At 43.5% G+C, this 22,893-nt stretch overlaps 1 protein-coding gene and 1 pseudogene across 1 annotated transcript; one reads left to right on the top strand and one right to left on the bottom strand.

The window, feature by feature from the left end:
* Positions 1-1,039: 1,039 nt before the first annotated feature.
* On the top strand, positions 1,040-8,726 carry Tchh (trichohyalin). Its single transcript, XM_087897296.1, has 3 exons — positions 1,040-1,085; positions 2,572-2,737; positions 3,463-8,726. The coding sequence occupies exons 2-3, from the start codon at positions 2,600-2,602 to the stop codon at positions 7,717-7,719; spliced, it is 4,395 nt and encodes a 1,464-aa protein (XP_087753422.1). The 5' UTR covers positions 1,040-1,085; positions 2,572-2,599; the 3' UTR covers positions 7,720-8,726.
* Positions 8,727-18,504: 9,778 nt separating this feature from the next.
* Positions 18,505-20,234, bottom strand: LOC125415130 (phosphatidylinositol N-acetylglucosaminyltransferase subunit P pseudogene; annotated as a pseudogene).
* Between the last annotated feature and the right edge of the window lie 2,659 nt (positions 20,235-22,893).

Here is a 22,893-nt window from a genome sequence, read left to right as displayed (position 1 = left end):
CAAGTGTTTAGATGTCATAACCATTAGTAACTTAGGCTGAATGAGATGATTGTATCTACAATAACGCATGACACTAGCTCTTTTTCTCCAGGGGCTTCCATGTGCTAGCAAGAAAAACAAATGAGCAAATTTCATTTAGATTTAATACCTCTAAGGATGAAATTTCACAATAGGCTCTCTCATCTACACTTTGATAAACACATATTTTAAGACTCTCTCCAAAATTATTTGCTTAGGAAGCAGTCTCTAACCTGTAGGATAAACGGAGGAATACAAATGTAAAGTAAATTTCCCATCTGAATTTTTAGAAGGGAAACTCGGTGCCTCTCATCATCGTCTAGGTGCTCCAGGCAGGGCTCCGATGCGTGCCACACAGAAATTAGCTGCTTTTCATCAGGTTATGTCAAAGTTCCTGTTTACTGCCAACCTAGAGTTTGTATTTTACATAAAATAAATGGTTTAAGGAGTTAGAAATATGGCTCAGCAGTTAAGAGCACTTACTGCTCTTGCAAAGTTCCTACATTTGATTCCTAGTGTCCATGTTGTGTGGCCGGTCCCAGGGGAATCTGACACTTCTGGCCTCCGTAGGCACCTGTATTCATATGTGTACATGCATGTGCGCGCGCGCACACACACACACTCACACACACTTAAAATTAAATCTTAAAAAAATAAATGACTAGAGTTTTTAAATGAAGTCACAATAAATCAAGATTCGGAACATTCATCGCCTTTGTTTTAATGTTTTTTTTTCAATTTTAACAATGAAAGAAAATTAGAAAATCTGCCAAAATATTCTACCTTTTGTGTTAGGTGGGGCCAGTCTGCAGTCAGGAGGCAAGTCCTGTGAACCATGTCCAAATAGCTACGTGAGCAAATAATGAGATAAACAAGCCATTCCTGGAGACAGAGGTGGAGCTGGGATTTGAATGAATCAGGTCGCCCCACAGAGTGGGTGTCTCCTTCCTAAGTTGCTCCCCAGGGCACAATTACAACCCCTATAAAAGGCCCGACTCCCAGTTAGCTAGCACACTTGCCAGCAGTGTCAGCGAGCAAGCACTTGACTTCTTCCTCTGGTGAAGTGGGTAAGTCCTGTTCTGGGGGATGGCGTTCTTCTATTTGATTCTTCGTTTTCTAGCCGCGGTAGTACACGTTGGGGGAATGAAGGTAGGTCCTATGTTCTGGAGGGATCTCCGCCTTCCAGTGTTGGCAAAATCTCTCTTATTCCATCTCCTCCTCCCCCCTTTTTTGGATGAGGTCTCACTGTTTAGCCCTGCCTAGCCTAGACTATGTAGACTAGGCTGGTCTCGAACTCACAGAAAGCAACCTACCTCTGCCTCTGGGGAGCCAGCATGCTTGGCTTGTCCCATCTTTATATGGTTGGATCCACCACTTGAACAGCAGTAGTTCTCTCAAGACTCTGAACCCAACACTTCCGCACATCAAAAACTATCATGTGTGCCTCTTATGAGGCTCACCTTTCTGAAAAACTATCATCCCTAAAGTGTGCAAACCCCCTGATCTCTTTTTTATGACATTGGGATCTTCATACAGTTCACATCTGAGTTGGTATGTGAGATGTTGGAGACCAAATGATGATGAAGAGCTCAGCCAAGTGACTAGGCAGTCAGTCAGCAAAGCCATCCAAGCATTCTTTTAACACCAGTGTGTTGGTGGACAAGGTTTTGCTGGGGCCGTGTGTTTTGCTTTGTCTTAGCAATACTGAAAATTAAACACATTATTTTACACATACTAACACCCACTACGTTCCCAGTCACCCCCCCCCACTTACAACACCAACATTGAAATGATTTATTTGCATTTAACAAATGCCAGCCTTAAGACCAATTCTCCAGGTTTGTTTGACACATTGACTCTGATTCAACAATCAGGATCTCTCAAATAACTTCAGTAACAGAAGATATGAACACCCATAGGACATCTAAGTTGAGGCAGGCAACATGCATTCTGCTTTTCTGCCTTGCTGTATCTAAATGTTACAATGTTTTATTTTGATGAGGAAGCATCCTGTAATCTTAGAATTGATGACATGAAGTAGTCTCTTATGGGCTATGCATTTAAGGAACAATTCACATCTCCTTTTCACTGTTTTGTTTGTTGCCAGGTTTTTGCAGACACAATTGTCTATACATATTTAGTTTTAACAATGCTCAAGCCCTTCTTTCACACACTCCTTGGCTTTTACCTACCCTTTTTGCTCAGCTTTCGGGGTTGCTATGAGTAGCAGCATATAGAATTTAGATTCTTACCCTCATCTCTTGATTATCTGCTCTGAAATATGTCAAAACAAAAAAAGGGAGGAGGATGTGGATAGTTCACACGGATGGACAAAGAAAACTTGACTGTAATATGCTTTGAAGATGATTTCCTTGGCTTGGAATTTTTTAATGTTTCTCTTTCTCCTTTAGAATACAATATTGAGGGGTAAAATGCAAGTTGATATTTCAACCACTAGTGGAAAGACTAAAGAGCTGTCTAAATCGGTGTGAGTGAAGTCTCCCTAAAATCAGAAGCAGAAGCTTGATTCCAAATCCTATCTTACTGTTCCAGGTTTACTTGAATTTGAAGGAAAGAAAACATGTCTCCACTTCTAAGAAGCGTTATTGACATCGCTGAAGTTTTCGATCATTATGCCTCACATAGCTGTGATGGAGCATCACTGAGCAAGAAGGACCTGAAGAACCTCCTTGAAAGGGAACTTGGAGATGTCCTCCAGGTAAGATCTGACCAGAAAAAGAAATCTATGGATGTGAGGCTATCACTTTTCTTCCCAAGAAAGACCAGAGCAAAGAATATTGATTAAAACGGATTTTTCAACATGACAGGTCTATATTACATCATCATTCATTTTAGAGCCTGAGGTATTTAAATTGGTGTTGTAATCTGAGTACTAAAGAAGTTAATAGCATGTATTTAATGGACTTGATGATATTGTTAGTGGGAATGAAGTGTTAATTAATAGGGCATTACCACTAATGGTGCCTAATCAAGTTAATAGACTTGAAGGAACTTTTCTGTTCCCAACTTTCAGTAACTGAAATCTGCCTTTTTCTCGACTAAAATGGTGTTGCTGTAAATATCTTAGTTCTTCAAACACAGAATAGAAATTAAATCAGGAGTATTGGCTTTTTCAAACAAAAATGTCCTTTGAAAATCTTCATAAATTTCATTTTATTGATCACAAAGGACAAATTCATCTTATTCAGCTATCTAGAAAGAATTTGTTGTTTTGACTAGCAAACAATTACAAAAATTTCCAACGGTGTATGCTTTGATATGAGTTGTTCACATATGGTATGGGATAGCAAGACAATGTACACTAAGCATTTTCTAATAACATTAAATATCTCCTGATCTCAGCACAACATAAATAAGTGTGAGAGTGAAAGCTTACTACGTGTAAATAATGAATTATAAAACCTTTGTTTTAATCTTCCATAGAGACCACATGACCCTGAGACGGTAGATGTGATCCTAGAACTTCTGGATCGGGACTCCAACGGGCGTGTTGATTTCAACGAATTCCTCCTGTTCCTTTTCAAGCTTGCTCAAGCTTGCTACTCCGCTCTCGCCCAGGCCACAGGGCTAGAAGAGAAGACAGCCCTGCCTAGGGAAAAGAGGAGCCTGTCACAAGATCGCAGGCAAGAAGACCAAAGGAGATTCGAGCCCCGGGACGTACAACGGGACGAAGAACCCGGGCGCCGTAGCTGGCAGAAGAGACGTGAGCAGGAGGAGCGCGCTGAGGAGCAGAGCAGGAGGCAGGAGAGACTGGAGGAGCAACAGCAGAGGCGAGAATTGCAGGAACTGGAGGAGCGCCTGGCGGAGAAAGAGCCGCTAAGCTGGAGCCAGGGTCCTGATGCTGAAGAGTTTTCCGAGGAAGAGGAACAGCAAAGGCAAGAACTCAGGAGCAGGGAGCAAAGGGAAGAGAGACGGCTGCAGAAGCGTGGACGCCAGGAGCTGCGCGACTCCCAACTGAGGCGCGAGCAGGAGTTAGTGGCTGAGGAGGACGAGGAGCAGACGCAACTCCGGGAGCCCCAGAGTCTCACCCGGCGGTGGCAGAGGCAGCTCGAAAGCGAGGCCGAAGCCCGTCAGAACAAAGTCTACGCCAGGCCGCGCAGACAGGAGCCAGAAGAGCGTCAGCTCCGGGAGCAGGAGCAGCGGTCCCGGGAGCTCCGACGGCAGCGCGCCCAGGAGGAGGAGGAACGCCTGGAGCAGCGGCAGCGGTCGCAGAGGCGCCAGGCGGAGGAGCAGCGCTTCCGGGAGGAGGAGCAGCAGCGAGCAGAGCTCCAGGACAGTCTCCTAGAGGAACGCCAGAGGCGTCGCCAGGCCGAGCACAGACAGCTGCAGGAAGAAAGCCAGAGACGCCGCACGCTGTACGCCAAACCCAGCGCCAGGCAGCAGAGGGAGGAAGTGCTGAGGGAGGAGCGGCTGCTGCAAGAAGAGGCTCAGCAGCGCCGGCAGCAGGACAGGAAATATCGCCAGGAGGAAGAGCGACTGCAACAGGAGGAAGAGCAGCTGCGGCAGGAGGAGGAGCAGCTGCGGCGAGAGGAGGAGCAGCTGCAACAGGAGGAAGAACGGCTGCAGCAGGAAAGGAGACGCCTGCAGCAGGAGAGGCAGTATCGCAAGGAGAACGACGTGCAGCGCGAGGAAGAGCAGCTGCAGCAGGAGGCAGAGCAGCTGCAACGGGAGCAAGAGCGGCTGCAGCAGCAGGAAGAACGGCTGCGGAAGGAAAGGAGGCGCCTGCAGCAAGAGAGGCAGGATCGCAAGGAGAACGACTTGCAGCGCGAGGAAGAACAGCTGCAGCAGGAGGCAGAACAGCTGCAGCGGGACGAAGAGCAGCTGCAGCGAGACGAAGAGCAGCTGCATAGGGAAAGGAGGCGCCTGCAGCAGGAGAGGCAGTATCAAGAGGAGGACCTGCAGCAGGAGGAAAAGCGACTGAAGCAGGAGGAAGGACGGCTGCGGAGAGAAAGGAGGCGCCTGCAGCAGGAGAGGCAGTATCAAGAGGAGGACCTGCAGAGGCTGCGGGACGAAGGTCAGCGTAGGGATCTGAAGTGGCGGTGGCAACCAGAGAAAGAAACTGAAGCTCGTGGCCGCAGGCTCTTCTCCAAACGCAGGGAGGATGGAGAACAGATCCGGCAGCTGGAGGATTCTCTGGAGCATGAGAGACGCTCACGTCAGGATCGGCGGCCTCTGCAAGACGAAGCAGAAGAGAAGCGAGAGCTGGAGCAGGAGAGGCGGCGGCGACAGCAGCGCGACCGGCAGTTCCTAGAGGAAGAGCAGCTGCAGCGAGAGCGTCAACGGGAAGCCGCACGACGAGGCGAGAGGCTCCGGGAGGAAGAGCAGCTCCTGAGAGACTCGAGGAGACGGCCACAGGAGAGGGACGGAAAGTTCCTTGAGGAGGAAAGGCAGCTGCGGAAGGAGCAGGAAGAACTGAGGCGAAGACAAGAAGAGAGACAGTTCCAGGAGGAGGAGCTGCGCCGCCAAGAACTTCGGCAGGAGCGCGACAGAAAATCCCGTGAGGGACAAGAACGCCGCCAGCAGCGGCGTGAGGAGGAGCAGCTCCGAGAGGAAGAGCAGCTCCGTCAGCAACGTGACAGGAAACTCCGTCGGGAAGAAGAGCGCCTGCAGGAGCTCGAGGAAGAGCAGCTGAGGCGCCAGGAACGTGACAGGAAACTCCGCCGGGATCAAGAGAGCCTGCAGGAGCTTGAGGGAGAGCAGCTAAGGCGACCGGAGCGTGAGGACAGAAGATTCCGCCAGGAACAAGAGCGTCGCCAGCAGCGGCGTGAGGAGGAGCAGCTCCGGGAGGAAGAGCAGCTCCGTCAGCAACGTGACAGAAAACTCCGTCGGGAAGAAGAGCGCCTGCAGGAGCTCGAGGAAGAGCAGCTGAGGCGCCAGGAACGTGACAGGAAACTCCGCCGGGAAGAAGAGCGCCTGCAGGAGCTCGAGGAAGAGCAGCTGAGGCGCCAGGAACGTGACAGGAAACTCCGCCGGGAAGAAGAGCGCCTGCAGGAACTGGAGGAAGAGCCTCTGAGGCGCCAGGAACGTGACAGGAAACTCCGCAGGGAAGAGGAGCGCCTGCAGGAGCTCGAGGAAGAGCAGCTCAGGCGCCAGGAATCCGACAGAAGATCCCGACAGGAACAACAGCTTCGCCAGGAGCGGCGTGAGGAAGAGCAGCTGAGGCGCCAGGAACGTGACAGGAAACTCCGCCGGGAAGAAGAGCGCCTGCAGGAGCTCGAGGAAGAGCAGTTGCAGGACAGGAAGTTCCCCCGGGAACAAGAGCTCAGGCGTGACAGGAAACTCCGCAGGGAAGAGGAGCGCCTGCAGGAACTAGAGGAAGAGCAGCTGCGAGATCGAAAGTTGAGGGTGGAGGAGCAGCTTCGCAGGGAGCGCGAGGCAGAGCGGCAGCGCGGACAGGAACGTGACAGAAAATTCTGCCGGGAACTAGAGGAGGAGCAGCCGAGGGATAGAAAGTTCCGCCGGGAACAAGAGCTCAGGCGCGACAGGAAACTCCATGAGGAAGAAGAGCGCCTGCAGGACCTGGAGGCGGAGCAGCTGAGACGCCAGGAACGTGACAGGAAACTCCGTCGGGAAGAAAAGCGCCTGCAGGAACTGGAGGAAGAGCAGCGGAGGCGACAGGAACGTGACAGGAAGCTCCGCAGGGAAGAAGAGCGCCTGCAGGAGCTCGAGGAAGAGCAGTTGCAGGACAGGAAGTTTCCCCGGGAACAAGAGCTCAGGCGTGACAGGAAACTCCGCCGGGAAGAAGAGCGCCTGCAGGAACTGGAGGAAGAGCAGCTGAGGCGCCAGGAACGTGACAGGAAACTCCGCCGGGAAGAAGAGCGCCTGCAGGAACTGGAGGAAGAGCAGCTGAGGCGCCAGGAACGTGACAGGAAACTCCGCCGGGAAGAAGAGCGCCTGCAGGAACTGGAGGAAGAGCAGCGGAGGCGACAGGAACGTGACAGGAAACTCCGCAGGGAAGAGGAGCGCCTGCAAGAACTGGAGGAAGAGCAGCTGCGAGACCGAAAGCTGAGGGTGGAGGAGCAGCTTCGCAGGGAGCGTGAGGCAGAGCGGCAGCGCGGACAGGAACGTGACAGAAAGTTCCGCCGGGAAGAAGAGCTCAGGCGCGACAGGAAACTCCGTGAGGAAGAAGAGCTCCGCCAGGAACTCCAGGAAGAGCAGCGGAGACGCCAGGAACGTGACAGGAAATTCCGTGAGGAAGAAGAGCGCCGTCAGGAGCGCGACCAGAGATTCCGCGGGGAACCAGAGCTCAGGAATGAAAGGGAGGGGCATCAGCGGCGCCGCCAGGAACTCGAGGAAGAACAGCTTCGCTTTGAGGAACAGCAGCGTCGCCACCAGGAACGCGAGCAACAGCTTCGCCAAGAACGCGACAGAGAATTCCGGGAGGAGAAGCAGCAGCGCCAAGAACGTGAAGAACTACAGTTGCGGAGGCAGTACCAGGCTGAGGATCAGTTTGCCAGGGATACGACTCGTCGTCAGGAACAAGAACGACGTCAGGAAGAGGAACAAAGACGTCGCCAAGAGCGGGAGAGGAAATTTCAAGAGGAGCGGATCCGTAGGCAGGAGGAGCAGAGGCGCCGCCAAGCCTTGGAGACTGGCACACGCCAGTTTGCCAACGTCCCGGTGCGTTCCAGCCCTCTTTATGAGTACATCCAAGAGCAGAGATCTCAATACCGCCCTTAAAGGAAGCTGCTAGCGTCCTGGCACCAGCCAAAGAAATGTTTCTTTTTCAAGCAAAAGAAAATGAGAAACACTGGGTATCAAATGATAACTCACGTGTTACTGGTTGTGGGAAAACTCTCTGATCTTAGAATGTCTTTTCCAGAATCTTAATCTATACCCATTTCATTTCTTTCTGTTCCTGTCTCTCATTCTGTCTGGGGTAGTTCTTTATTGCAAGATGTCTTTGTTCTTTAGTGCATATGTGGTGCGCACTTTTCAAAAGAAGTCATTAAATTTTTTAAAAGGAATTTTGTTTGAGGAGCACATTGATTTATTGCCTTCATAGCTAACAAGAATAATGTATCAATTTGATATTCAAAATAGTTGAGCCACTATTTTTAGTGGTGGATCATGTTGGGAACCCTCATTTTTATAAGTTTAAGTTGACATTTTCTTCGATCTAGATCTCATTTGTCTTTACCTCCAAACAGTTTTCTCGATCTTTTTCTTGCATAATTTTGACAGCCCTCAAATAATGCAGGGGGTGATTTATGCGAAAAATACCATGTGAAATCAGTTCATAACTGAAAGAAATCTCTCTTAAGAGAAAGACTTGGACAGGAAATTAGTTTTTGGCATTATATTTTTATACTTAGCACCACTTAAAATTTCATGAAGCAGAAGCAAGGTGTTTCTCAAACAACTCCAATTTAAAACTGCTGTGATTTGTAGAGTTCTGTTCCACTTCCCCAAGTTTTGTTGGGTTTGAGAATATTACTACATAATTGTACATGTTTAGAGGGAACCTACTCAAGACCCTATAAACATCTTTCTTGTTTGGGTCCAACAAGTGTTCACAAGGTGATGGAAGAAGGAAAGGGGAAGATGTATGAACAGAGGGCAAATTTATAGAAGTCTCTTGACTAGACTTATCAGCCCACAATCATTTGAGGCTTTATACTACCTTAAAGACATTCTTGTTGAAACAATTGGTCTGTTAAAAAAATCAATAAATGTTTGGCAAATAATTATCCTTGTCTGTTTTAATTATGTGCCTATCATACTGCATGTCTAATCTAGAAATACATATATTTCTAATCACAGTATTTTTACTATCAGCTATGCCAAATATGAAAAAAAAGGTGGAGAGAATCTTCAATTTTTCCTACAAATTTTTCCCAACTAAGGAGACTCCTATATTATTTAATAGAGTAAGACTTGGACAAAAAGTATTAGAATTTGGCATTATATTTTTATGATTTGCACCACTGAAAGTCTTACAAAGCAGAATCAAGGTGTTTCTCAAACACTTCCAATTTAAAACTGCTGACATATGTAGAGTTCTATTCCATTTCCCCAAAGTTTGTTGAGTTTGAGAATAATTACTACTTTTGTACATGTTGTTTTAGAAAGAACCTACTCAAAATCCTGTAAACACCTGTCTTACCTGGAGGCCAAGAAGTGTTCCCTGAGTGTTGCACGAAGTTAGGGGGACTCTTAATGCATTTCCAATACCACACAGACTCTCCAAGTGTTTTCTTCTTGATGCTATCTCTTTCCATACCCCTTCTTGCAGTGATTCACACTGCTCACAACAAATATTGCACTTCCAGTGTTTGTTACTATTTCCTTTTAAAATGGAGCAGCTACTTTGTGTCTAAGCCAGTGATGGAATATGACCTAAAATTTTGCAGACCCAATTAGTGACCCAGAGATTTAAGCAACATTGTCCAGGAGGTGCCTGAATCAGAAAATGCTAAATAGTAATCAATACAAATGCCACATTGCCATCCCATAATGCAGACACCCTGTGCTACCTGCTAAACTGTATTACTTAACTGAGTTACTAGGGAAAAAAATTCTAAAGGACCTTGTCAAGAATCTCACAGCCAGTCATTGGTGCCCGCTTTTAATCCCAGCACTCAGGAGGCAAAGGCATGAGGATCTCTTGAGTTCGAGGCCAGCTTGGTCTACAGAGTACGTTCTAGGACAGCTAGGGATACACAAAGAAAGCCTATCTTAGTTTAAGAAAGAAAGAAAGAAAGAAAGAAAAAGAAAGAAAGAGAGAGAGAAAGAAAGAGAGAGAAAAAGAAAAAATGAAAAAAGAAAGGAAAAAGAATGTCATTTTTTTTTTTAATTGTGGGATTCTTGGAAATTGCCCTAAAGCTATAGTCAACACATCAGCCAATGGTAAAAGCTAAGGAGGCTAAGCCTGTGGCTCCTGAGTATCATCTGGTTTAATAAGGAGGCCCTTGACTGTAAGGAGTACAGACTCTCTCACACTTTCACACAACTGGAAGATGTTCATCAGAAACATAGATAAAGGAATCCTTTTGCTCTTTCAAACTATTTCTAACTGTAAAACCATTTTCCCACCATACATTTTTTTCTTCTTAAGTTCTTTACAGAAGCCCCAGAAGAAATTCATTAATTTTGCTAGGATCCTCATGAAAGATTCCACTTATAAATCCCCAGGTTCGGAATATGACACTCATCAGTCAAGCTACAGTTCAACAAAGATTGAAACCATTCAGACCTCCTACAGCACTTTACAAATGAGGAAAATTGGTTTCCACAGAAGAAACTATTGTTTTCAATTTTTAATGATGTTCTTTTTTGACAAGTGTGTTGGTAAAGCCCCACTCCCGAGCTACTCTTAGCATAGTGGGCAGGCAAACCTGGAGGCCAACCATCATGTCACAGCCCAATGCTGTACCTGTCTGGGCAGGACCTTGATGTTATTGGGCAGTTGCATGCTTAACTTCAAACTAGAAGTTCTAGTAACATTGATTCAACTGCTACTGGGAAATGGGTGGAGAATTGTTGTGTGACAGACTTTTCCTGAGGTGGCACAATTCATCAATTCATCCCAGAACTGGAATAGATCAAAGAAAGGGTTGCACCAATGTCAAACTTGATGAGCCAGTGGGTTTTTAGGAGGTATCTGGGTGATGAGTAGCTTAGTAGAAGAAGAGGTGACCTATTAAGAATCCTTTCCCTGCCAAAGCTGCAACTCTCAACATATCTCGCTGGCTCATGGCCGGTCCAACAATGTCTTCTCTCTACAGTTCTGCTGGCCAGTCTCTTTCCCCAACAAGTGCTTACTTCTTTTTATAGTACTGGGGAGAATATGTTTCCTTTTATACTACTGCTCCTCAGTAGTCTTCCAAGTTTATGTTTTCCAAGAGTGGTGGAGAGTGTTTTTTCTTTTTAAACCTTCTGAGGCTACTAAGACTCTTGTTCCTTCTTGGAGGAAAAGCTTCAACTCAGAGGAAAATGCCATACAAGAGTTTAATATGATGTGATAAAAAGTGGCTCTCCATGTCTCTCTCTCTCTTCCTTCCTTCCTCCCTCCCTCTCCCTCTCCCCCCCTCTTTCTCTCTTTCTCTCTCTCTCTCTCTCTCTCTCTCTCTCTCACACACACACACACACACACGGGTTTATATGTTGAATTCTAAACATTCAGTTACTTGGGATATGCCCTTATTTGGAGATGTAATATTTAAAGAGGTAATTAAAATGAGGATATTAGTTTGGGTTCTAATCTGATATGAATGTTATCCTCACAATACAAAAACTTGAACACAGGCACAAACAGTAGTAGAGAGATAGGAAAACACAAAAAGAGAAGGTCATCAAGGGTGAAGGTATGAATAGACCCTTTCCTTATAACCCTCAGTAGTCAATCTGGCTGACATCTGAGTCTTGGTCTTCAAGCCTTATGGACTCAGAAAAAATAAATTTATTTAAGTCTCTGTGGTACTTTGTTATGACAGCCCTGGACACGAATACATTACGTAAGGTAGAGTTGTGATCCATTGCTAGGCCAGCTCCTGTATTATCTTTATTTTATCTGTATATCTTTATTTTTAGCAATTGTGCAAACAGGTCTTGCTTGGTTGCTTTATTTTTTGTTGCATAATTATCAGATTCTACCTAACAGAATCTTCAACTAATGCAACCTTCAACTAATGCAGGGGAGCAACATCTACAGAAAAAAAAAATCCTTATCATGCAAGTCCAGAACTGAAAGAAAGATCTGGTAAGAGTAAGATTTAGATGAAAAATTAGAATTTGGCATTATATTTTTATACGTAGCACCAGTTAAAATATCACAAAGCAAAACATGGTGTTTCTCAATCTTCAGAACTCAGAGGTTCTATGATACCATGAAAATAATCCTGTAAGGAAATAAGAATCAAGGGTTCATTTATTCACCATTCAGTCAGTAAATATTTATTGAGCTCATGATCTGTGCAAAACACTGTCCCAGGAGATACACATGCAGGGATGAAGTAGCAGTTCTGGGCTCTTTCTTCACTTCACTATCTTGAGGTCTTGCGTAAGCGCTTTTGCCTTTCTGGGTTTTAATTGATTTATATCCCATCAACATTATCCCCAGGATTGAAAAAATTACATTCTATTGAGAGGCAGGAGCAGAAAAATCAGGAACTTGAGGCCAGCTGAGCCACATAATGAGATCCAGGTTAACTTAGTCTACATACTTAAGAGTTCTTTTTAAATGGAGCACTGGACATGTTCCATTGAGTCTCTCAAGGTGACTCTAATTACTCCCACCCCCAGCTCCTAGGGTTACCTAACAGAAAACAAGAGAAAGACTTAATTGGCTGTAGTGGTCCTGAGAATCTATTTCAGTTTCAAAGATTTTATTTCCCCAGCTGAGCATCCCTGAATCCCCCTGTTTGTCTCCCCAGATCATCCCAGAACTCCTTCTTATCACCCAGGTTTATTCATTAAGAGAACATTTAAAACTGACTTCATTTCCTTTAATCCTCTTACTGTCAAAGATGATGACCCTGCTGCTTTACAGCCTCACTATGTGCATTTGATCACACTCATTTCATTCTTTTCTAAGGAGAAAACTTAGTCCTCAGATTTACTCCATTCGAACAAAACTTCGATAGCCGTGAGCGTTCACCATCGGGTGTGTCTTGCTTCATTATCTACAGAAATCACACATGGCTAATATGTGCATTCAGTCATGATAATTGTGAGCTATTCTTTCAGCATGTGTACTGGACCTATAATCTTCTGGAGATGATAATCTGTGTGTAACATATAATGAACACATTGCCTTGCTAGTAAAGAACTGAGAATCACATGCAGTAATCTAAAACATGTTCAAAAGATTCCAAGCATTTGTCATTTTTTGGAACCCTGAGGCTGTTAATGGCAAGCACTCAAATTACAAAACCTTATAGAATTTAATTTTTAATTATTTCTTTTTAAGAAATGTACCACGTTTTCAGCAAGATTAAATGAAGGACTTGAGTTTTTAACTTAATGACTGGCTACTTCAATCCAGTATCCATCATCTTCTCAACCTTGGATCTCACAGTATCTTTGGGGCCAACTATATGCTCAAACTTAATTCTTAGGACAGCATAGATTGTCCTTGCTTCAGAGACTTATGGTAGAATTATGGTACCTACAAGATATGCCTCCTCCCCTCCTGTATCCAAGGGAAATTTCTAGTCAATTCATGACCTAGACTGAAATCTGTTAGGAATTTTCCTAACCCGAGCTCTCTGCCGACGCTAAAAATCCCAACCAAGCCAAATTAAAAAATATCCAGGTTTAATGGGATTCGGGTTGCCCTGAGGGGGACCCGGGAAGCTGCGAATGCGACGGGGGGGGGGGGGGGGGGGGGGGGGGGGGGGGGGGGGGACACGGACGGACGGACGACACACCTTGTGGGAACAGTTTAAATAGACTGGAGGAGTGGTCAAGATTTTGGCTGTCTTGACCCTCCTCCAGGAGGGAGGGGTCAAGGCTTGGTGGGCATAGGGACAGAGGAGTGGGTGGGAGGGGCTCCAAAGCTGGAGGCCAGAGACCCGGACTTACACTAACCACCCTAACACACAATGCTTCTCTCCATTGAAACTCTAAGATACATTATCTTTAACTGACTGTGGTGGCCCATGTCTTTTATCCCAGGGCTTGGGAGGCAGAGGCAGATGGATTTCTGTGAGTTTGAAGACAGCCTGGTCTATGGAGGTCAGTCAGAGTTACACACTAAGACTAAAAGCAAGATTCAAAAACACACACACTAAGATTCAAAAAACAAACAAACGAACAAAAAAACCAACAACAAATAAACAAAAAAAGAAAAGCAAGCACACAAAAAGGTATGCTATCTTTACCATCCATTAATTGATTACAATATTCTGCTTCAGTTGGCTTTCCACTTGTTTCATTTCCTAATATGATTGCTATAAGACAATAATTTGGACATTTTTTATTTTGTATGTTTTCCCCATGATGGACAATAAGCAACATGGTTCTATAAAGTTCTGAGGAAATATATGAACTCTCTCACTAGAGAAAAATCATATTTAACGCTTTAGACTGGAATTTGAAAAGTTTATAATTATGATGAGCCTTCTTAACTTTACACACCTAGCACAAGTGGGAGAGTAGAAACTAGGTGAGTTTCTTGTCACCTGGTGTCACAAAAACTAGAAAAGAACAGACTGTAAAAAGAGAGTTATCAAGCCATGTGCTGGTGGTGCATGCCTTTAATTCCAGCATTTGGGAGGCAGAGGCAGGCGGATCTCTGAGAGTTCGAGGTCAGCCTGATCTACAAGAGCTAGTTCCAGGACAACTAGGACTGTTACACAGAGAAATGTTATAAAAAAGAAAGAAAGAAAGAAAGAAAGAAAGAAGGAAGGAAGGAAGGAAGGAAGGAAGGAAGGAAGGAAGGAAGGAAGGAAGGAAGGAAGGAAGGAAGAAGACAGGGAATACAAGGAAACTAAACTGTTGTGTGATATTTTGTTTGTGTTCTGACAAATAAAGCTTGCTTGGAGATCAGAGAACAGAGCTATCTAGTTAACCATAGAGATCTGGAAATCTGTACAGAGAGAGGCAAAAAGTCTCTAATGGCTGCTGCTGTTTCTTTGCTATTTCAACTTTTACCCTGATATTTGACTCAGAGTTTTTTATCGATAAGGCTAATTAGGATCATGCTTCAATAAATAAAAGCATGGGAAGATGTTTTTGTACTGCCAACCAGCTCCCAAATAATGAAATGAAAACTAATTATTAATTATGAAAGCTTGGCCTTTAGCTAGTCTTGTTTTCAACTAACTCTTATAAATTAATTAACCCATATTTTTAAATCTACATTTAACGAGCCTTGGCTTGTTAACGTCTAGATTCCTTCTCCTCTTCCTCTCTCCCCCAGAAATCCTGCCTATCCTTTCCTACCTAGCTATGGGCATTCGACTGTTTATGACACCAATCACAGCAACACATCTCCACGCAGTGTACAGATTCCACAACAGGAGGACAAGTCTTACAAGGATGTGAACTATGAAGGGGAGAACGGAACTTAGATGTGGTCGAGCTACGTGATGGGACCCGATTTATTTTGTGCTTTGATGTAAGGACTAACAAAAAGAGGGTGAAGTAGAAAGGAGAGGAGACGATCACATTTTATTAAACAATCTTAAATACTCCCATCAAGTCTGATGGCCTGATTTGATCCCTCAAACTTACATGGTAAAAGGAAAGAAGAAATTCCACAAGTTGCTTTCTGACCTCCACACAAATGCTAAGGCATAGACATGCAGGCATGACCACATGCACACACACACACACACAGAGAGAGAGAGAGAGAGAGAGAGAGAGAGAGAGAGAGAGAGAGAGAGAAAGAGAGAGAGAGAGAGAGAGAATAAATATGTAATTTTTTAAAAGATGTAAGTTTACATAATCTCTTCAGTTTCGGTATCCTTATGATAATCCTAGCCTTCGGGATTATGAAGAGCAAAAATACCCTGTGCAAAGCATAAGGTAAATAATCAATAAAAAAGGGGTGCCCATTGTCTAGCTCAATGGTCATGAAAATATAAAATCTGCAGGAAGAAAGCCAAACAGTCATGAAAATACGAAATCTGCAGGAAGAAAGCCCCATGGTATAGAATCAGAGGCAGGAATAAGCCCAGTCCTTTTCATTCTGGTGCCCTCATTCCAGGAGACTTCCCTCAATCTTGTCTTCCTACAGTCAGGCAGTGAGCTGGCCTGGCGCACAACAGTGGACAAGTGTGAGCTATGCTTACTTTCTCACTAGAGTCCTGGGAGTCCAGATAATTTACACTCCTTTCCTTATTTGTGACTACGGTAATCAAATTTTAGACATTGTTGAAATTAGTGAAGGCCAGATGATAAATTAAATGCCAAGTTGAACCCCACAGAGTCTCTCATTTGTCTGCACAAAGTTATCCCTTGGTCACCTGATTATGGAGGGTGAGCATAAATTAACTGTACACACTGATTATACATACATATATACACACATATATAATAGTATACACACTATTAAGTGCTTGCACAACCTACACAAACAGTTTTCTATTCAAATATAAAATGATGTGTTAGCTATAACAAACATCAACCATTTCATTTACAATATTGTTTTTGATAAGAATGACTTGTTAAGGGGTAATTTGAAGGAGTTGATGACTTCGTAAATCTGAATGTGATGGTCCGAGACTTACCCACTAGGTATGCATTTTGTCATAGTTTATAATAATAAAAACCTGGAAACCATCAAAATATCCCCAAATAGGTAATTAGGTACACTATCAAACATCTATTCATATGATAGACTATTGCATACACATTGAAGCATTTTTAAAAGTAAAAATTTAGAAGGAAAACAAGATGAAAAACGGACGTGAAGAGTAAATTGTAAAGACCAGTGATGCATGAACCGAAAATTATACAAGATGAAAAATGGACATAAAGAATAAAATGTAAAGATTGGTGATGCATGGACCATAAGTGGCACAAGATGAAAAACAGACCTGCAGTGTAAAATGTAAAGACCGCTAATGCGTGGACCGTAAGTGGTGGAGGCTGCTTTTTAATCCAGTCTGTTTAGTTCTAATTGAAGCGGCCTTCCTTTCCCAGTGTTTTAGAAGAGCTAATCACCCCAGGAGTCTATAACTAAGCTCTTCTCCCAGGCAATTCAGTTGAGGCACACAAAGCGCTTGCTAAGAAGGATAGGTGACAAACGCGCATTTACCTGTGTGCTCAGTAATCAGACATTCACATTAGTTCAAGTTAGTTCAGAATGTAAATGACAACATATTACTTAGTAGGGGAAATCTTGTTAAGCAGTCAATAAGAGTTCTTCCCCACTTGTAGGCCCACTCTTCAGAGAAATGCTCTGTGTGTGTGTGTGTGTGTGTGTGTGTGTGTGTGTGTGTGTGTGTGTGTGTGTGTTTATGTGGTATATGCCCCAGGGAGTGCTCACTTGCCTTTATGGATGTGGAAGCTAGAGGTGGACATAAGTATGCCTTCATCAATCAGTCTCCACCTTATCTGTGTATCGTTTTATTGACTGACTGAGAATTGTTTTTCACTGAACCTATGGCTCACATGCCCCACCCCTACCCCTGCTCTGTGTACTGATGTGCACTGCTGCACCTAGCTCTTTACATGGCTTAAATAAAAAGCCAAAGGATGTCCAGTGTAGAGGACTAAGTGAAGAAAAAGGAGCTCTGATACAATGTCAGGGTGAGCCAATAAAGGGAGTTCCTCAAAAATAAAAACTATTGGGTCTGGGGAGATGACTCAGCAGTTAAGAGCTCTGGCTGTTCTTGTAGAGGACCTAGGCTGGGTTCCCAGCACTCACACGGGACAACTTACAACTGCTTATAATTCCAGTTCTGGAAGATCCTGTGTCCTCTTCTGGCCTCTGCAGGCACCTTGAACACATGTGCACATGCATACACTCAGTGAGTGTCTTACTTTGGGTTTCTGTTGCTGTCAAGAGACACTAAGACCATGGCAACTCTTAAAAAGGAAACATTTAATTGGGATGGCTTACAGTTTCAGGGGTTTAATCTATTATCATCATGGTGGGACACAGCAGTATGCAGGCAGACATGGTGCTGGAGAGGCCACTAAGAGTTCTACATCTTGAACGCAGGAAGCAGAAGGAGAGATTGTATACTGGGCGTAGTTTGAGCATATGAAACCTCAAAGTCCACCCTACAGTGACACACTTCCTCCTACAAGGCCACACCTACTCCAACAAGGTTACACTTCCTAATAGCACCACTGCCTATGAGCCAGGATTCAAACACATGAGTCTATGGGTGTCATACCTATTCACCACCACAGTGAGTGACATATACATGAGCATAAAAATTTTAAAAATTGTTTACTATATTAAGTAATAGATATGTTCCTACACTTGTTTATTGGAAGAGGGACAAATTCATGCTGGTTGCATCCATGGAGGACAGAGAACAACTCATAGCTATCAGTTCTTTTTCTCCACCATGTGGGATCCAGGAAGAGAATCAAGCATGGTAGCAGGTGTCTTTACCCACTGCACCATCTTGCCAATCCGTAACTAGAGTTTTTAAACTACTGCCCTGCTTTCTGAATTATATCTTTCAATTTTTCTATCCTGTTCTTTACTATTGACATTCATACATTTCAAATATTCCTATTGGCCCACTTATATCAATAAAAGGATAACAGGTTTCTTCTAATATGCATTAATAGGCTTGTTTTCACAAAATTTTGACAGGGTTGGATAAATTTTGCAATGTTCAAGTACTTTTTATAGTAGAATGTGGCATTTTATTTATTCTGTCAATCAAAAAAGGCAATTGAAAATATTTACAATATTAATTGAACTCAAGCTAAGAAATCAATTTTTGGGTCTTTACATGTCAATATTAGGTATGAAAAAGACAGTCAATATAATTATGTTCAAAATTATTTGCCCACAAACTTGTAAATGTTTGGTTTAGGATGTTTACATACAACTCAGTTGTGGGTGTTAAGTTTTCTGGCTTCAGGGAAGGACATTTTGTTCACTTCACTAACAGGAGCATCAGTTAATGCTGGGATGGTGTCTTCTTGGTAGTTCTTCCACTGCTGATTTTTGGCATAGTTGTATGAATGAAGCTGAGTGGAGAGGTTAATTCCAAAAGAGAGGACATAGCCAATCACAGCAGAAGTAAGGAGGCAGACAGGCAAAGCCACGGCCCAGTGGTTTTAAGGTCAGTAAGTTAAGCCTAAGGAATTTTGCAAGATTCAGGAATGAAAGCCCATGCAAGATAAAGTGTGAAGCCAAACTGGGAGTTTAAGAACAAAGACATAAATCATTCTTTCTGGAAAGGAAACAGTGAATTGCGCACCATCTTCCCTGTGGCTGTGGCTTTAGACAGTCTCTCAGCCTTTCTGCTGCAATGTGGTTAGCTCACTGCAGAGTCCCCACACACCCAAAAGCCACAATGGAGCATGTTTTCCTAGAGAGCTCAAGTCTTTCCATATTAGGTGTTTTTGCTCTCAGTCAGTCTAAGGGTTGGTTAGCAAATGCTAATACAGCACTATATGTCTCTCTTGTCTGGGTAGAGTCCCATCTCCAATAATCTCACATTTAACATTTCTCTTAGTAAGAACCAGTTACTAATTTACTAGGAAAAAAAAAAAAACTGTACCCGGAAGGTTAGATAGTAAATGCCCATGTGTGCTGGACAATGGAGGAGGAGGGGAATGAAGTTACTACAGTACTCAGATCAGAAATTCTAAAACACTCCAAGATATCATTTCTTGGTAAAGTTAACAAATATGCACTCGCTATACACCACACCCTTCCACAATAAAACAAGCTAGAGAAGGGAAATGGAGACTAAACACGTAGAAATGTCCCTTACACAAGCCATGATTCTCATTTAAATCCACCTCGTCTCCCAGCTCTGAGTTCAGTGTTCGAATGGCCTGATCTGTCCTCACTTCTGCAGCCTCCAGAAGGTCACCTCCCTCCTGGGCCTTCTCCCCACTACGGCCGAGGACACCCACTGCTCCTGTCCATTCTCCACCTCTATGCTGAAGTCTCACTCAGTCAGGACTCCCCTAATTTTGCCATACTTCTGGCTTATTTAGTTTAATATTTTATTTTATAAATTTTTATATATTTTTCAAAATTGTATTTAATAAAAAAGGATTTTTTTTTAAGTTAAGACGTTTATTTTAGAGACTCCTAGGCAGGACATTGAAAACATACGTTGTTGATAGGGTGAGGCAGCCCAGTGGATGCAGGTGCCTGCTAGCAAGCCTGATGCCCTGTGTTTGAGCCCCAGAATTCGTATGATGGAAGGCGAAAACGCTGACTGCTACCCGGCCACACACACACGAGATGAGGGCAGGAAGAAGGAAACAGAGAGAATAAATAACATTGTAAAAATATTTTTAAAAACATATATTACTTCAGTCTGCCATAATCTTAAATAAGCTTCCATTACATTGAGAATAAGTAAAATATGATTGTGAAACTATAAACATAAACTAAAACCTTCACTTATTGCCAAACTTTCCATTATTATAATCATTAAAAATTATAAATTATTTTACTGGCCATTCTTTCCAAAGTAGCTATCATATATGTTTTACTTGATGTTTTTACTCAAGAATCCAGGAGAAATAGTTCTCAGGCTTCCTCCCCTTCTTACCTCTGCCCCTCCCCCATTTATCCTCCGGCTCCTTTTCCTCATCCCTTCTTATTTCTATGTCATACTTAAAATTAGTGGGGTAAGAACATTACGTAGGGATGATTCCAGAGATCTGTTTAAGACGAGACAGGGCCACCAAGTTCTTTTTTTTTTTTTTTGTCATAGTAGAGGTATCTGTGGCTTATTGTACTACAGTCTAAAGACTTTTAAACACAAGATACAATAACTAAATAAATAAACACAAGATACAAAGCAGCCTCCTTCCTGCTCTGCCAGCATACTCTAAGTCACCTCTCAGAGTGTGGATATTAATAAATAACATGGTTTTCAATAAGCACTGGGACAAGAGTGACTATAGTAGGGAGTATAAGCCTTCTCTCATTGTGTTCAGAGAGAAGGCAAAAGACAGCCTTAGCCTTTTAAAATAGGAACTAGAATATAAAATCATAGACATTTAAAGGTGAACGAACTGGAAAGGTAACTCAGGGGCTAAAGCACCTTACAAAGCTCAGTTCCCATAGCCACCACCCACATTAAGCAGCTCACAACTGTAGCTTCAGGGGATCCAGTGCCCTTTTTTTGACTTCTGCACACAAAAAGCTTATTTATGCATACAAGCACATATGTACATATGCAAGTATTAAAATAAATAAAATAAAAGGTATCTGGCCAGAATATAATGTCACACAATAGCAAATAATGTGGATAAGATTTGGTCTTTGGAATCTGCCACCTCATCAGCAGGAGGCTGCTGTTGGTATTGTCCCCAAGCTAACTAAACTTGCTGAATGCTGAACATGGTGTCATGTGTTTTCTCAAGAACTACTTACTCTTCCCATGACGGGGCTCCCCCATAACCTAATGATGCAGTCTCTCTGTGAACAGATCCAGAAACAGAGAACTCATGCTTTAGGAGAGATACTTCTCAGTGTAGACAACTCTACTCATTAGAAAATTCTTAAGAAGAACTAGAGTCTGACTTCTAGAAAGTTCCAACCATGCAATCTGCACTCTTTCAGCCGCAACCAGTCTCTGCATTACACAGCATAGGGAGATGAAGTCATACTTGTTGCATTTATCTAATTATCTTTATCAATAAAAAAAATGGGAGTCAGATATTAGGGCAAGAACCTGAATGATCAGAGAAGCAGTGGAGAAGCAACCAGTGACCTCTTCTCCCTTTCCTTCCTCCATCCAGAAGGGCTGAGATCCTCTCTAAGCCTTGCCTTACTCCTGCCCACTTTGGTCCTCAGTCCTCTGAAACCTCTGAGGTTAATTCTAGTCAGCTAGTAGCTAGCTCTGCCCTCTGATTCAAAGGAAATTTTATTGTCAGAATTTGATCAAAATATCACACAACACATGTTCTGGAGACATTTAGATTCTGAACTTGGCACTTCCATTTACTAGACACATGTCTCCACCCACGTTGCTCAACAGTTAAGAGCCTTAACTTCTCCGTCTATTAAGAGGATAATAGCTATGTGCAAGTACTACGAGGCTTAAGATAGCCCGTGCAAAGCACCTGATATGTCATGAGCATTCCTTTCTCTTCCACACCCATGGAAATGGCTGCTATTTGAAAGACAGTTACTTATGCCCCCCCTGAGACTTTCCTTTCAAATGAGCCATGGACACAGTTTCCTTCAACAACTTCTCATGAGACTGACCATTGAACTCTAAGACAAGGACACACTCACATTTAATACTAAATAAACCAGTGTATGACACAGTGTTCAAAAAATAGATTGTACAGACAGAATGTTAGCTAATCAAAGCCAAACTGACCTCATGCTGTCCCTGCCTTTCCGTCGCAGGGCTTCTTTGTGGGGAGGGGTATGCTGAGAAACTGTTTAAAAGATACAAACTATCAGAGGAAACTATTTAAAGATGCAAGCTATCAGATGAAACTGTTTACAGATACAAGCTATCAGAGTGGAATTTCCCCAGTCCTCAGTTAACTTGTACCATCTTGTCCTCTTGTCCGGAAACTCAGAACAAAGGTTTTGCTGAGTAACAGCTCCTCCTACAGCCTGTTTCTCACTTACTTTTTCAAAGTCATCTTTTCAAGGACTTCATTGTTTGTTTGTTTGTTTGTTTGTTTTTTGCTTGTTTTTTGTTTTTGGAGACAAAGTTTCTCTGTAGCTTTGGTGCCTGTCTTAGAACTAGCTCTTGTAGACCAGGCTGGCCTCAAACTCCCAGAGATCTGCCTGCCTCTGCCTCCCAAGTGCTGGGATTAAAGGCGTGCACCACCACTACCCGGTCATCTTTTATTCTTGTAGATTCACTGCTTACGACCTTTGAAGGGAGGGAGAAAGATGACTTAAAACACACTTTCTTGTTTAAGACATCTAAGAAGAGAACAATAATTTTCTTCTGAATTAAGTATTTCTAAAAGGGACCCAAATCTGAATGGCAATAAAAACCTTCTTCCCAATGAGCATGGTAGACTCACTTCTGACCCTAGCTCAGCTTCCATAGCTCCCTCTCCCCATTACAGAGAGAAATGGTCATCTGGTTGCTCATGTCTGCACTTAATATAAAAATGCCCTCTAAAGGAAATTGTCAATCATAGTTTAAAAATAGCATCCTCTTAGGTAAGCAAGGTTTTGCATATCTAACAAGAGATTGTTTTTAATCGAACTTGGCCTTTGGACCTGGAGAGGAGAACATGAAAACAGCTGAATCAACCAGTATCTCCAGC

Source organism: Myodes glareolus, chromosome 17 (assembly GCF_982192425.1).
Source record: "Myodes glareolus chromosome 17, mMyoGla1.1, whole genome shotgun sequence".
Taxonomy (NCBI): Eukaryota; Metazoa; Chordata; class Mammalia; order Rodentia; family Cricetidae; genus Myodes; species Myodes glareolus.
The sequence above is the reverse complement of the archived record's forward strand: the minus strand, read 5'-3'. Positions and strand labels throughout refer to the sequence as shown.